Source organism: Trichoderma aggressivum, assembly GCF_033847375.1.
Source record: "Trichoderma aggressivum f. europaeum strain CBS 100526 chromosome Unknown scaffold_001, whole genome shotgun sequence".
In the NCBI taxonomy this organism is placed as follows: domain Eukaryota; kingdom Fungi; phylum Ascomycota; class Sordariomycetes; order Hypocreales; family Hypocreaceae; genus Trichoderma; species Trichoderma aggressivum.
In genome coordinates this window covers 937,368-952,997 of record NW_026946367.1, presented here as the reverse complement: position 1 = coordinate 952,997, position 15,630 = coordinate 937,368, and the positions used below count along the sequence as shown (strand labels likewise).

Here is a 15,630-nt window from a genome sequence, read left to right as displayed (position 1 = left end):
GAATAAAATCTCTATAAATAAATAAATAATACAGCATTAACTACATTACACCACCTCCAGGTCTAAGCAACTCTACGCCGGAATCCTATGCCGCACTGTTCAAAACAGCAAGCGGATTCAACAAACTCAGAGGATTAACAAAGATGTCGTTATCAGCTGCTTGCCAGAACAAATCAATCAAGCCATCCTTGTTGAATCTCATAAACCGCATCCCCCTGGCACGATACTGGGCCCCATTAGGAGCAACCTCCGTTCCGTTAACCATTGTGAAGGTGCCATTGCGCGTCCCCTGGAATATATATTCGGTGGCAACCCAGTTGCCTTGGCCAATGACAAACTCGTCGTGAAGTAGCAGATCAGGAACCGAAGTGTTGTAACGAGTAAACAAGTTCACCAGCGAGGCACGACCCGTTGAGTTTCGGCCATCGGAGACAACTGTGACGTTCTCTGTGGCAAGGAGCCCGTTGGCTGAAGCGTTCTTGTTGTTGAAATTGATGTTGAATTGCGCAGCCTTCTCCTTGATTTTGAAGGTGAAGCCGGATGAAGTGTTGGCGATAGGGTTTCGTACAATCGGCTCGAGGGGCGGCGGTGCAATCTCGCCAGCAAACTGAGCTGCTTGAAGTCCACCTTCGCTGATGCTGACGATGCGGCTGAGAAGTGCATCTTTGTCGAAAATCATGGTTTCTGCCAGTGTTGTCTCGAAGCGAGCGTCTGTGCTGTTTGTAGTGATTCTGGTAGCACTCAGTGTTGCGGCGATGTTGCCTTCGACAATGATGAGTCTGTCGAGAAACTGAGCTCGGAGTGCTCCAGTAGGATCAAAGGCCAATGCCTGCTCAAAAGCAGCTCTTCCAAGATTTACAGATCCGCTGAAGAAAAGGTCGACATCGGCTGTGGCTAGGAGGCCATTGGCTTGCACTCCCGCAACGGTGTTCTTGCTGAAGTTCGGATGGAAGGATGCGGAGTGGTTGGCAACCTTGTCGACGTATTCTTCGGTGAAGATGAGGCCTGGCACGCCGACTGGTTTCTCGAGAGTTGTGCCGGTGCCTAATATGGCCAGCACATAGGCAAGGATGGAACGCATGTTGAAGACGATTTAGGATTGAGTTTTGTGAGTTGGTAAATGTGCAATGCGGAGTTGTATATTCAATGGTTCTATCAATCAGATTGCCAACAAAAGGAAAATAAAAGCAATAAGTACACGCAAGCCTTGAATCAACACAACCAATTTGGCATTAATGGTTTCAAGCAAAATAGCCCTATTCGTTTGAAAGGGGGCGATCCGACGTAATATTCCAACGCGATCGTCACTTTTTATAATTTGATGTGGAATCATGGCTACCAAAAATAATCACTAAAGACCACATGGCGTGCCAAGCCGCTCCTGGTATCTAGTTTGGTGAGGCCGTGCATCTGGAAACACAGTCTGGAGAGACTATTTCCGAGGAAAATCCCCAGCAATCGGCTGCGATAGGTTGGAATTACTTGATGGGGGCGGTTGATGTGGTGATCAAGGTGTAAGATTCAGCCCACTGCGGCCAGGATTGGGGCGCGCTAATACAGCTGATACAGGAGATTCTAGACAATAAGGCTGAACGTCCGAGGCTAGTGTATTGGTAATATCTTATTCATCGACGATGTTCGTCTCAGGACTCGAATACTGATACTTGATAGATTGCTGCTAGCTTCCCTGTTTCAGTTTGCATCCAATAGGACAAACTCCTAACTAGGGCAACGGCACCTCTGAGGATCTATGCATCACGGGGTTTATAATCTTGCTTTCTCGATGGATAGCCGAGAAGCTTAATTACTCTAAATACTAAAGAGCTCTCTTTTATACCTATTGCTCAAAATTTTGCTAGCTCCGTAAAGGTTGAGCAAGCGTAGAGCATGGTTGCAGCCAGAACTCAACGCTCGTCTTGTAATATCATGGGCCAACCTCTGGCAGCATCATGATACAATTACGTCTATTATCAATTATCACCAATAGAATAGTGTATATGTGAAAAACCGTTGACAGTTATTGACTCTTGTTCCTTGAGAAAGATCCCGCTACTGGGAAGCTGCATTCAGCTATACTCAACCGCTTTCAAATTGACTCCCACAACATTTACTAAACATGCCACTATGAATAATAGTTGAACAATTCTCAACTACGTAGGTTTAGATGCCCTTTCTGGGAAATGTCAGGCTGGGGCTCGCGCACCTACGCCACAACCGGGCGTTCAACTTTTGCGATTATACCGAATATGCGGGTGTTGCTTTGAATGTATGCAAACTGGCGCCACATCACTCGGTGCTTTGGAAATCGTTGACTATTATAAATCTGATGATTGGATATTTTTGAAGAGATGACCCCCGCTTGGTCCGTTGGAATAAACTTACTTTAACCTTTCTTAGGTCGCTACACATAAACTTCTATGGCAACGTTCATGTTGGCAATGACGCGGTGCCCCATTGAAGATGCTGAAATAGCTCTGTTGTGACAGCTTCATTGCTCTCGAACTGTTCACGTAAAGTTAATATGAGACAAATATAAAATATGGCGTTGATCCAGCGTTTTATTCAGCATCTCATCGCCAGAATCTCATCAACATCATCTCATAGCATCATCATCATACATAATCACCAATAAAACACAACCAACCGGCGTCTCATCGATTGACACTTCATTATCCGGAAAACCAGCTTCACACTACACTCCAAAATGACTTCTCTCGAGGAACGCAACAAGGCTGTGGTCTCCAAGTATTTCGAGGAATACTGGGTCAAGGGAAATGTAAACGTTGTCGACGAGCTCTGCTCCGACGACTTTCTCCAAAGCTATCCCAACCACGGACCTCGCCATGGCAAGGAGGGAGCAAAAACGATGTTGAGGGAGTTTATGGAGGTATTTAATAATCACCGTCAAACAATGATACGGTGGACTCATAAGAGACTAACAGCTATTGTAAGGCATTCCCCGACTTGACCTTCCGAGCTTACCAGACCCCATTGATCGCCGAGGGCGACTATGTAGCAGCCCAATGGGTGGGCGGCGGCACTCACACTGGCCGTGCCTTTGACGACTTTACCGTGGGTGAGCTCAAGACGCCCAACACTGGCAAGAAGATTCACTTCTCTGGCATGAATATTTTCACTCTCAAGAATGGAAAGATTGTTCGCGAGATTGCTGAGGAGGGAGGAATCACTGTTTTGCAACAGCTCGGAATTGTTACTCCGCCTAAGCCTGGCAAGGAGATTGTTTATGACAAGGATGGCAACCAGGTTTACTAATGGATTGATGCAATCCTTGTTATGGAATGGCTATACATACTAGATAGACAGGGCCATTCGATAAATAAACTGATGTATCTACACATACTTCTATTCATTGGAGATGCTACGCGCAAGTTATGAATGACGAATTGTTCCGCTTCCTTCTCGGTGTTTACACGTATTATCTCTTAGCTTTTCTCACTGCCGCTGCGGAACCCTGACACAGACTAGCCGCCGACATGGTACAATAGCACGACTTCTACAACAGTCTCTAAATGTTGAAGACAGGGCTGTTTGCGTAGTTGTTAATCAACAGCAAACGAGCTTGCGAATTAGCAAAGTAGAGCGAGTAGGGTGAGCTAGCGAAATCCTCTCGCTTCAAAGTGCGTTCAGCTGGGCAGGGGTCCCAGCTGAAAAGAGCTTGACTCTGGAGGATATACAGCACTGTGGAGCAGTGGATTTGAGGCTATTGGCAGTCTATTGCAGTGCTGCATATTCTCAGCTTTGGGATGGAAGTGTTCTAGGCCAGCGGAGGCCGCTCAGGTTATAGTTTCAACGGAGTCGATGCTCCTTCAGAGGATGCAGAATGTTGTTTCATTATAAGAGCATTAAATACTGCCTGGTTCACAGATCTCTCAAAGCTAAAATCTCAGAAACCACGTGTCGGAACACTGATACCTCATTTGCGCTTAACGTTATCGCATACATTACTCTTGACATCTTGCTCTGAGTTACCCATAATGTCTGAGACAGTTTCTATCGAAGACCTGGAGGTTCGCAGATTTGTGAGAGAGCTGCAACAAAGGAACTCACCCCTTCGCGTTGACTGTACGAAGGCCATGATATCGTTCCATAATGATCAGAAAGACACCGAGCTCAAACGGGTCCTTAAGAAGCACGGTTATGAGCTTCTTTCGATGCAGAAGCTTGTGGAGCTTTTACAAGATCCTCACCAGATTCCAATCGTCCCCATCGATAAGGATATTGAAACCAAACCCACGGTCGGTTTGGGTTTCTTTACAGGCGCCTATCTGATCACCTCTCCCCCCTGGCCTTCAGTCACAGAGATTACACAGCTTGTCGTGGAGGATTATTGTATCTCGTGGGTAGATGGCGGTTCAAAGAAGGAATTTAAGCCTACGGTGACGGTGCACACGACGGTCGCTTTCAATGGTAGAAAAAATTCGGAGTATCAAGTAGAATGGGGTGACAAAGGAACGGAATGGTTTTCAGCACGATTCTCGACGCAGTATGACGCCTCGACGAAGAAGTTTAAGCAGATGTTTTTAGGGTTTCGCAACATGAAGGGTGGAATGCAATGGCCGTTTGGTGGTATTCGGACATACGACGCCAACTAAGACGACGCAGGCTTTGTATTTGGCAATCACAGCAGGAGTCCAATTGGAATCATCCTCGTCTGTGCCATCGGCTATTTCATCCTTGAGCAATGACAAGCTAAAGGACTGGGAGATGCGCTCAAAGAAGACGGAGTCTGGAAGATTGAACAGTAGAAGGGAGTTTCTGGTAGACATTGAACGTCAGAGAAAGGAAGCACTGGAGACGGAAATCGAGGAAATACCATGTGACAGCGATCCAAAGCATGAGAGAGCTCCCGAGGACAGGATGACCAAAAAAAAGTCAAGGTGCCTGAGTTTGTCAATCGCGATCGACACAAGCTGGTTGAGGTTGAGGCTCCGAGAAGCTGCATAAGGCTCATGCCCATACGCCTTACGAAGCCTGAAATGATGCAACTCACTGGCAAGCATGGATTACATACATGGTCACGGGAGACTTGTCTGCCGAGGTACTGTTAATCTCTGGCTGACTTCATCACTTCACGCAGGGCGATGGATCGAATGACGAGTGCATATAGTTATATCAAGAAGTCTGAGCTGGGGTTCTTTGGTGCTTGAATAGAGCCACGATGTACTTGGGGTACTTGAAAGAAGTCAAACAAAGAGTTCATTTTCGACTAGAGGAAATAAACAAATCAATGTATTTAGAGACACAAGCCTAGAATCCGCATTGATCCATTTACTGATCTTGCTCAACTTCCACCGGCGATGGTCCAATCCAGTTCAATTTCCAACTCGGTGAAGCTGGGCCTTGAACGTGATGACATCGTTCGCTGATGCATCTCACTAATGCACCTCACTAATACACCTTGACCGCGTTAGCGGGGAGTTGAACCGCGGCTTTACAATTTTCTTGTCGCGTTTTCGAATCAATGCCTGTAGACTTCATATCTGTAAAATGTTTTAATCCTACAATAACATCGGCCTAATACTTCCTCTATTCAGCTGTTATCAATCATGTCGGAAATACCTATACTACTACTAGAACCCCAACCACCAATTGCCAAGCGTAATGGTTTCCAGTTGCGCAACAGAGTGTTCAGCGTTGACAACATCGAGCGTGTTCGTGGCTCGCGTTTATATGAGCTATTCAATCCCTCGACTCTCAGACATCCGCGCGATCAAAGAGATACGGAGAAGGAAGCCCAGAAGCTGTTCAAAAAGGCATTTTTCGCTGCTCAGTTAAGATTCTATGGAATCCCTTTCAAGTCGTCATTCAACAAGCCGCACCTGCAGTTTCTGCTTCAAGATGCAATTCGTCAGGGCAAAGTAACCTTCCCCCTCCTAATTCTATACACATCGCACAATTTATCCACTTGACTCCTCATTCCCCATCATGCCACCCTTCCTAACTCGCGAGTAATGATAGTGCAGCCGTGTTCCCCAGTCGGTAAAGGAACTGGAAGCTTCAATGCGAGTTGACTATGAGCCTGTGCAGAAGAAGTGGGAGGCCGCTCATGCAGCATGGCGTGCAGAGAAGAAGCGAAGGGACAATGAAGCTTTCAAGCTCTCCAGGACACCCAGTGAAAGGGCGGCCTTGGATCCCGAACGATTCCTTGCCATGTACTTTTTGACGGACGGGAGGCCGGATGCGACCAAAGTTAGAAAAGCACTGGCTCTGCACAATGTGCAGAACGTACGGAAATTTGAGAAAATGGCCAAAAAAACTGTCCCCGGCCTGTATACCTGGAACGGTCCTGACCGGTTTGCCAGCAATGTCTACATCGGATGGGATATAGATGAGGTTGTCGATTTGGGAATGAGAACATCAAAAGATGAAGAAAAGGCAAACAAAGCCCAGCAAAAGGCATTGTGGGAACAGCAGCTGGAAAGACACCGGGAATATGTCGCTCAAGCGCGGGTCGGAGAGCCCAGCAAAGGGCCAAAGAAACATCCCGAGGGGTTCAGTCTTGATCGATGCAAGGGATCTTACGTTATCCATTGCAAGGAGACCACAGAAGAATATCTGAGTATTCTAAAGGGACACACTCTCACGATGGATATATGGAGCCGAGATGAAACTACTCTGTGCGCGGCCTTTGACTTTGGCATACTGGAGGGAACTATGATCCTCGGCATGACTGAGGACCTGCTCAAAGACGATCCCTTCGAATCCGACCAAGACCTTGAAGCCCGTTTCAGTGATGAAGATGTGGACGAAATTGATCCGGAAGAGGAAATTCGTCGTTTTCAAATCTCCGCCAATCGAAGGAAGCGCAAAGCGACTGAAGCTGAATTGGCTGAACTGGCCGCCAAACGGCAAGCCAAGGAAATGAGACGCGCGGCAGAGCCCGTCCCTGAATTCCTACAACGCCGTGTGTACTTCCGGCTTCGTAGCCGCTTGACTGCCGTGGGCGACATCAATCCTGCCCCTGAAGCTGGCCACCTAGATTTCCGCAGCGATGACTGTGTGGAATTCTCTGGTCGAGTCTATTTACTATCGTGGATTGGTAAAAACGTCTGGTTTCGGGGCCACAAAGTGTCAGACACGCCGCGCGTGGAGCCGGAAGACTGGAGTTCATTTCCTATAAAATCTGGGTTCAAGTATATACAATCGGATGTAAAGAACTTATAGATGGGGATGACATGCTGGAATATCTGCCGTTGCTTTTCTTTCCCTGTCAACATATTTATGTACAGAATACAATATAGACCATAGTTGAATGTCCGGCTGCGAGTAAGCCGGCGTTTCTTTAATCGAGTTCTTCTCCGTAAAGTCAATGGTTTGACAGGAGGCTTTTGTTCCCCTTGCAGCAGGTGCTAAAGGCTGTATCACCGAATCACCGAGTCACCGAATCACCGTTAGTATTCTTCCATAGCATTCATGTACTATTCGTGACTGTCCCCTTCCTTCTATACGGTAAACTTTTCACTGAATAAAACATTCATCGCCTGTGAATCGACAGTCTGGAATCCACAATTCGTGTCCAACACTATCTTCTCCACGATACGGCAAAGCAGGTCAGTTCACATTGAACCATAGATCACAGTTCTAACCCACCCCCCCTTCGCTTATCTGTCGAGAACTGGCTAGAATCGTATGCTAAAATGCTTAATACCCGCAAATGATATGCAGTCTAGCCAAGCAATGACAGGCTAAACAACGATCGGTTGAATGCCGACCTCGTCGGACTTTTGTGTGTGCAGTCGCCGCCCGCTCAATCTGCGCCAAGATCCCTCTTCTACCACTGTTTCTCTAACCTAATAGTCTCTTTCTTGGGTTCTGCTTTCCGATATGGCATCATAGCTTCTGGATTATTCTCATTAAGCAATAGATTTAAGATTCCGGAAAAGAGTAAACGCGTCTATTCTCCTCTCAGCTTGTATCATACTTTGTGTATGTCCAAGCATATCTCGTCAACCATTTATGATACTACTTTTCATGTAATGGGTAAAGGAAAGGTGGCTATACAATCACATGTCACTTGCAATCATGTGGCTAAGAAGCTCAACAAGTGTCTTGTGTCGAGCCTTGTTTTGAGCTTAAATGTGATTCTTGAATCGAGCATTTTTACACCGTAGAGTCCTACAAGCCCATTTGCACCTCCCATTTTAGGATTAATAAGTTTTTAATTAGTTAGTATGAAGATATACCGCTAGCCGAGTAACACTCTTGTTAAACGACCTGACACGGCGCTCATCATTCAACCCACTCTACGCCGAACAGACGGCGATCCGTCATGCTTGCCAAGCTCTGATGTTTCATTCATCTTGCACTAGTTTATATCTTTGCGAGAACTTGCAGAAGTCATCAAGCCATGCTTAGTAGCTTGTTATGCAAATGGCAACGGGTCATTGCCAGTGCGACCCTATTACCATTCCATCCATACATCTCGCAAACGCAACAGGCAACCGCTGGCTTTACACGGATTGTCGTCGGCAGGATTCTGCATATACGTCCTGACGCAACGTTACACGTCATAAGTTTAATCAAGCTGGATAATATGAAAATGGCAATTGTTTTGTCGGATGTCGCACCCCCCGACGAGCCCGATGGGTCAGCATCAGTTGGACATGATGCCTCTAAATACGCATGGCCCAACCTCTCGATTTTTAGTATATTATAAGAGCCTTCAAGCAACTTACAAGAGACATTATTATTGGGGCTACTGATTCATTTGATTTGTTTCGATTCTTTGGTAGTCAACGACAATGCGTTTCGCCGTGGTTCTCGCAACGATGGTCGGCCTGGCCGTTGCCGTCCCCAAGTCGCCTCTTTACAAGAGACAGTGCCCGTCCCAGCCCCAAGGCTGCTGTCTGAAAACCGGATCTTGCGAGACTTGTTATGAACAAACTGTGCCTTTCCCATGCAACTGCGAGTGTTTGGAAGTTGGAGGCTGCCCCTGCACTGAGATCGACTACCGTCTGGACCCCCCGCAGTGTATCGGCTGGATGGCTTCGCCTGGAGGACATGTGAGTTGATGATATTTTTATACGCCGATTGTCGAGTTCTTTATGATCAGGGCTAACTAGTAACCTAGTGTTAAATTCACCAACAATTCATCGAGCAGCAAAAAGTGTTGGAGAGCTGGCCCATTTCGGCGGAATACACACAACTTGTAACCTCAAAGGGTTCGAATCTGTACCGACACACTCGACGACACGATAGTAGTCTTGCCAGGCTTTAAAGAGAAGCTATGATCCAAACGAAGAAATGCAATGAAACTCAATGTTGTTGATGCTTCGAATTAAACGTTGACAAGACCTTGTTCCTTGGCATAAACCACGTGATGTAGGCAGCCGCCAGTCCTTAAATTGATCTCTTCATTCCCTTCGCGATCATCCTCTCCATCCACTCTTCCCATCCTCAAGGTGAGCAATATGTTGACATCATTTAACATGCGCTGGCTTCGTAACCACTTCACTTCAGAAGATGAGGTGCTGCATGCGTGCATCCGCGACGGCAATCTTCAACGGCTTCAGCAGCTACTGGGCGCTTCGCCTACTCCAGACATCCACTATAATTCTTATGGATTCGGTCCGCCAGTCCATTTTGCTTCTTGGTGTGGCAATTTGGAGGCCGTCGAAATGCTTCTAGCAGCCGGCGCAGACCCTCTGCTTGTGAGCGAAGGAGGCGAGGAGGAGCTCACAGCCATCGCATACGCTGCTGAAAAGGGTCACCGAGACATCGTCAAGCGCCTCTGGGGGGTTTGCCCTCCGGAAGTCCATGCGAGCGGGGGCAGGCATCATCCGTCGTGCTTCATTATGGCGGCAAGTCACGGACATGCTGCCATTGTGGAAGATTTGCTAGACTGGTGGGATGGTTGGCCACACGAGTTGAAGTATAACGCGCTGCTTGGCGCTGCAATGCGATGGCGCCTTGCGGTAGCTACTTTGCTCTTGCGCAGGGCATCATTTGAGCAGTCCACTCTGCAAGAAGCACTGCGGCTGGCTACAAATCGCAGAGCGTTGTTGTCTGACGATGACAATGGAAATCGCGAGGCCATTGACTTCCTGAACCAGCAGCTCACGGTTGAGTTGCTGATTGATGCCGGGGCAGATCCGAATGGGCGTCCAAACAACACACCGCTTATATACACTGTCGCTTCTGACGGAAACCTTAGCGGAGTGCTCAAGTCTCTGCTTGAGAAAGGCGCAGACCCCAACACAACCGACGGGTCTGGTAAGTCTGCTCTGCATGTTCTTGCTGAGCCGGTTGCATTAGCCGGTCCGATCCATATACTAGGCCGGCCGCTGCCTATAACGATGAATGAGACTGCGATTCGCCTCGTGTTACAACACAAAGGTTCCGTATCTCAGCCAGACAATGCAGGTGAGTGTCCCTTACACCGGGCTGCCTATGGACTAGACTTGCGTCTCTTCAGTCTATACCTGTCGTCTTGTCCAGACCAAAGCCAAGAGTCTCTGCTTCGGTTAACAAACCATCACGGAGAGACGATGCTGCATTTTGCTGCCGCCGGGTGTCATATTGAGGTGATGGAATTTCTGATTGCTCAAGGTTTGGATGTTAACGCAATCAATTCCAACGGCTGGACACCCTTGATGTGCGCTCTCATTCCCATCCAACATCGATATTATCGGTTCAAGTCGCCTGTCGAAGCGATAAAAGCAGCTCAGTTTCTTCTCTCTCACGGCGCCGATGCTAGTACCGTCACAGAAGAAGGCTTAACGCCGTTACATGTCCTCTCTCTTCATCAAGATAACGACGTCAACGGTAAGATGGCGGATTTTACTAAGCAGTTACTATCTTGCGGTATCGACCCAGAAGCTCGTGCTCGTCTGTTGAACCCAAGCAGCAGGACTATCGCGCCCATTCTCGGCTTCCCCTGGGGCTACCGTGCGAGGGGCGTCATGGCAGATCCGCGACTTCACAACATGTTCATACAACCCGCACTGACGCCGCTTTACTGGGCAGCCGAGCGCGGCGCTGTCGGTGTCATCAAAGCACTATTGGCTCATGGCGTTGATGTTTCGTCAATGGACGACCAAGGTATCACTGCCGCTAGAATGGCAGCCAAGTCAAAGTTTCTGGAGAGCCAACCCAAGCTTGTTGATACCATTATTGAGCTATTGCTGGCCGCCGGCGCTGGATATTAGTATTTGTGTAAGGGCTCTATCTGTGTGATGGATCCTGCATGGCGTTAAGACAGCAGAAGGTAAAGTACATGTTAGACACGCAAAAACGGTAAGATGAATGCTTGGGCATTGAATCATCCCGGACCATGTGATAGTACTGTAGCGCCGTTTGAATTGACCGAACTCATGTTTTTCTTTCTAAATGATTCTTTAGAGTAATTTGTAGTGAAGAGGCACAGGTACAGTAGGTATTGTCATGATAAGGGTCCTTGCAAAGCGGAGAGCAGGGAAAGCGAGACCACAAAGTAAATGAGTACATGTATTCAGTAATATAAGCACCCAAACAGCTTATTAAGTGATGTTTTATAGGGACATGGAAATACGTAATATTTAACCAGCACCCAACTTTTACTACATAACCTTGATAACCGTTGCTAAAGAGATATAAATATAGTAGGGGTTACTAGAGAAATGTAGATATAGGAATAAATGTTAGCGAAGATATAGGTAGAGAGATATCTTAGCAGATACTTAAAAATTAGGCATATGATTTACCGCGTAGGTGTTTGAAATCTTTCTCAGTCTTAGCTTTTCTGTCCTCTTGCCTGCCTGCTCGGTTCGCGGGGCAGTTGTCGATATCCGCTAGTGTGCGGATGTATGAGATTCAACTTGACATGATAAGTAAAACAGTAAGAATAAATTACACAATGATGAGCTTGACTAATATTGATTAGAAATGTACGTGATACGATGTAAGGAGACTGCTGGAATGTACATTGACAGCCTGCGGTAAGCACATGAGGTGAGGTGAGATGTCGCTGTTTTTGGCGTGTAATTGGACATGGACTGAACCGAGCGGAATCGTATCCCGTCAATATCGCTTCGAAGAGCCAGCTGGACTGTCAATGGCAGCATGTACCGATAGCCGAGCTTTTCTGAAATTTATCTAGACAACGTGCTAGGCTATGACACAACTGAATTGCCGAGATGCAGTGTAAGTGTCATAGACCACTCATAACACATTGTGGCTAGCAAAGTCCTCAAACAACATGGCTTGAACTCCAATGGGCAAAAGAAAAAAAACAAGAAATAAAAATATCCATAAACTAACCATTAACCTATCACCATATTTTCTTCCTTTTTTCTTCCTTTCCCCCTATCATGCCATCACGAGGGCGAAGGGAAGACGCGCCTTCAACCTCCATGGACGAAGGGATCGCCGTGTACCATGTGGGGACCCCGTCCAGGCGGTCACGTTCCCCGTCATGTGACTTGCTGCAATCCGCTCTCCGGAGACTCCAACCAACTTGGTCCAATCGCCGCCGCACTTTGAACAACCAGGCCATATCCTCCAAACAAAACTCCCAGCCATTGCGGCCACAAACTACACCACAGCAACCCGCACAAGACTGAAAGGAGCGCCTCTCCAGCAATCCCCCCAAATGGCCCTCCTCCGACACACCGTCGCCCCGCTGCGCGCCGTGCGATGCGTCCGCAAGCCGCTCGTTACTGCGCGAAGCCTCTCCATGACGTCCCGACGACAAGGCGGCCACGGCAACGAGTCACAGTTCGAGCCCCCCTCAGGCTGGCTCTGGGGCGTCAAGCCCGGCGAGAAGCCCGAGCCCGAGGGCTGGGAGTGGCCCATGTACCTGTTTGGCGCCAGCTTGTTGGTTGCGGGTGTTGCTCTGGCTTTCAAGCCCGATACCTCGTGAGTGTTGCCGCCAGCGTCCAGGGGCGAATCCAACGATGTATTTGCTTCCGCGGGGCTTTTCTTGTCCATCTCTTTGTGGAGGTTCTCCAGGGTGTGACGTTGGGACCGTGGAAGTGGAAGATGTTGTTGGCCTCGTTGCTGCGCTATTTTGATTGTCAAACATGCACTGACTTGAGGATTTATAGCGTCTCTACCTGGGCTCTTGAGGAGGCACGAAGGAGATTAGAAGCCGAGGGTGTTCTGCCGGACCCCTCAAATCAGGAGAAGAAGAACTAAGAGTGTGGCTGGTTTGACGACGTTGGAGGGGGTTTGACAAGTCGGGTCTTGTTCACATAGAGGGGGGAGGAGGGGGAAATGGTATATCAGACTCGGGATAGGAGTGGAGGTGGGAGCATTGTTGGAAGTTGCCAACATGTACATGTTTACGGCATTTTATTTTCCTGGTTTTCTATCGTTACAAAGACATGGTCCCTCAAAACGGCACGAATATTAGACTGGGTTGTTGGACAAAAATGATTCATGATTGCACTGCCAATGCTCAATATGTGACGGCAAACTTATAATACGCTAACCAAGTGGTTTCCCAGTGTCTATTCTCTTCTTCTTTTCCCTCTTCGTCTTCGTCCTTCGTCTTCGTCTTCTACCCCTTACACCTTGAAGCTCCACTCGTGCTCAATGTCGCCGTACTGGATGGCCTCCATCCACTCCTTGACCTTGAGCGCAATCTCGCCAGATTCTTCAGTCTCCTTCAGGCCGCAGTCGATGAGCTCGCCCTTCCACGAAATCTTCCTGATGGGGCTGACAATGGCGGCGGTTCCGGACCCAAAGGCCTCGAGCAAGCGGCCCTCCTTGGAGGCCTGAGCCAGCTCTGCCATGGTAAACTTGCGCTCGCTAATCTTCCAGCCCTCGGGAGCAAGACGCTCACGGGCCAGCGCGAGGACAGAGTCTCGGGTAACGCCCTCGAGGATGGTGCCGTCGAGAGGAGCAGTGACGAGCTCCTTCTGGCCGGTAACCTTGTCCTTGATAGCGGCGAACATGTTCATGGTGCCGACCTCAGTGACGAACTCCTCCTCGCCAAAGAGCCACAGGTTCTGCTGGAAGCCACGGCTGGCAGCCTCCTGCTGGGGAACAATGCAAGGAGCATAGTTGGCACCAAGCTTCTTGTCACCAACACCACCGGGCCAAGCGCGGACGGCGTAGTTGGTGGCCTCGAGAGAGACGGCCTTGAAGCCGGTGGGGTAGTAAGGGCCAACAGGAGAGGCAATCACGTAGAGCAGGGCAGAGCCGGGGGCGCCAACACCGAGAGTGCGCTGGGTGCCAATCAAGGTAGGTCGCAGGTAGAGGGAGTAGCCTCGCTGGTCAGGGATGAAGCGAGAGTCGAGCTTGGCGAGCTTGGAGATGAGCTCAAGGAGGACGGTGGGCTCAAAGGTGGGCAGGGCAATTCGAGCAGCCGACTTGTTAAGACGGGCCATGTTCTTGTCGGGGCGGAAGATCCGAATGTCGCCATTCTTGTCCTTGTAAGCCTTCATGCCCTCGAAGCACTCAAAGGCATAGTGGAAAACGCAGGTGGCCGGATCGAGAGACAGGTTCTGGTAGGGAGTGATGCGAGGCTCGAGCCATCCATCGTCCTTTGTCCACTCAATGGCAAGCATGTGGTCTGCAATGTTTTTTGTCAGCCACGCTATACTTTCCATACGCATACAACACAGAAACTCACCGGTAAACGACCTGCCAAAGACGAGGTCCTCGGGCTTGCTCAAGCGCTTGGGCGTCGTGGTCTCCTGCACGGAAAGTCTTGAAGCATCCAGAGGGCGCTGTTTTGATTGAGAAGCGGCCTCGGCCTTGATGCTGTAGAAGCGGGCAGGGCGATGCGCGGGGAGGAATCGCGAAGCCCGGGTTGCGCTCAAGAGCGCCGTTCTGGGGAAGGCTGAACGCATTGCGATTATGAGTAAGGCTGTCGTGGTTTTTCTCTAGAGGCCCAGCGGGATTCCAGTTGTGTATATAGTGGCAGCAGATAATCCAAAAGAGTATTAACACTGCCAATCTCTCGCTCGAACAAACGCGACTGAACTCCTTTTGCCTAAGCAGCCTCGCCAATTGGGCTTCTGGACAAATATATATATATATATATATATGTGGAATTGTCAGAAGGAAGAGGAAGATGGCGAAGACGGAGCGAGTGGATAAGGATAAGGCGGACAGGAAGCTAACAGCCCGGAGCGGTACCGGACTTCGGGCTTACTACTACCAGGTACTAAGGTACGGAGTAGTCGTGCCTGACAGAGTGCATCGTGGGTACCCTGGCCTGCGGTACCTGCAAGTCAGCGGCCAGGCATGCTGCTGAACTACATGAATTACACCGGACTGCAATTAGAAATTGCCCGGAGAGGATTCAACAGCCCGAGGGTACCCGCGCAAGCCCGCAGCAGGCCGCTGGTGTTAATATACTCGATGCATTGTCACTTGCTGGCCTGGGCAGGGAGGACGCAATGACAATGTCGAGGAGTCACCGATATAGGAGAAGCGTAGACCGTAATGGTTTGACTGTGCTCATCTGTGTTGTTGGTGATACCTATATGAGTCTGGCTAATTGGATTTAGGTGAATCATAGGGATTGCACATAAGCCAACTCCCGCTTTCTGGCCGAGGTACCCAAAATTACATGCTTCAGGGACTGGATTACCTGCTGGCGATGACTTGGCAGGTTTGTCTCTCTGTGTGCACGAGTTACTAACATCAATCTTCTTAGTCAGACGCCTTCTAAGAGCACCT

The 15,630-nt window shown here is 48.8% G+C and overlaps 7 protein-coding genes across 7 annotated transcripts; 5 read left to right on the top strand and 2 right to left on the bottom strand.

Annotated features, from left to right (window-relative positions):
- Positions 1–85: 85 nt before the first annotated feature.
- Positions 86–1,081, bottom strand: Triagg1_230 (uncharacterized protein; the record flags this gene model as incomplete). Its single annotated transcript, XM_062897298.1, has 1 exon — positions 86–1,081. The coding sequence occupies one exon, from the start codon at positions 1,079–1,081 to the stop codon at positions 86–88; it is 996 nt and encodes a 331-aa protein (XP_062760580.1).
- A 1,623-nt stretch (positions 1,082–2,704) lies between these two features.
- Positions 2,705–3,273, top strand: Triagg1_229 (uncharacterized protein; the record flags this gene model as incomplete). Its single annotated transcript, XM_062897287.1, has 2 exons — positions 2,705–2,887; positions 2,953–3,273. 2 exons carry the CDS (start codon positions 2,705–2,707, stop codon positions 3,271–3,273), a joined length of 504 nt encoding a protein of 167 aa, XP_062760579.1.
- A 722-nt stretch (positions 3,274–3,995) lies between these two features.
- On the top strand, positions 3,996–4,613 carry Triagg1_228 (uncharacterized protein; the record flags this gene model as incomplete). The annotated part of the gene is made up of 1 exon (XM_062897276.1): positions 3,996–4,613. One exon carries the CDS (start codon positions 3,996–3,998, stop codon positions 4,611–4,613), a length of 618 nt encoding a protein of 205 aa, XP_062760578.1.
- Positions 4,614–6,021: 1,408 nt separating this feature from the next.
- Positions 6,022–7,185, top strand: Triagg1_227 (uncharacterized protein; the record flags this gene model as incomplete). The annotated part of the gene is made up of 1 exon (XM_062897265.1): positions 6,022–7,185. The coding sequence occupies one exon, from the start codon at positions 6,022–6,024 to the stop codon at positions 7,183–7,185; it is 1,164 nt and encodes a 387-aa protein (XP_062760577.1).
- Positions 7,186–9,431: 2,246 nt separating this feature from the next.
- Triagg1_226 (uncharacterized protein) lies at positions 9,432–11,168 on the top strand (the record flags this gene model as incomplete). Its single annotated transcript, XM_062897254.1, has 1 exon — positions 9,432–11,168. One exon carries the CDS (start codon positions 9,432–9,434, stop codon positions 11,166–11,168), a length of 1,737 nt encoding a protein of 578 aa, XP_062760576.1.
- Positions 11,169–12,589: 1,421 nt separating this feature from the next.
- On the top strand, positions 12,590–13,134 carry Triagg1_225 (uncharacterized protein; the record flags this gene model as incomplete). The annotated part of the gene is made up of 2 exons (XM_062897243.1): positions 12,590–12,855; positions 13,044–13,134. 2 exons carry the CDS (start codon positions 12,590–12,592, stop codon positions 13,132–13,134), a joined length of 357 nt encoding a protein of 118 aa, XP_062760575.1.
- A 371-nt stretch (positions 13,135–13,505) lies between these two features.
- Positions 13,506–14,795, bottom strand: Triagg1_222 (uncharacterized protein; the record flags this gene model as incomplete). The annotated part of the gene is made up of 2 exons (XM_062897230.1): positions 13,506–14,515; positions 14,576–14,795. The coding sequence occupies 2 exons, from the start codon at positions 14,793–14,795 to the stop codon at positions 13,506–13,508; spliced, it is 1,230 nt and encodes a 409-aa protein (XP_062760572.1).
- Between the last annotated feature and the right edge of the window lie 835 nt (positions 14,796–15,630).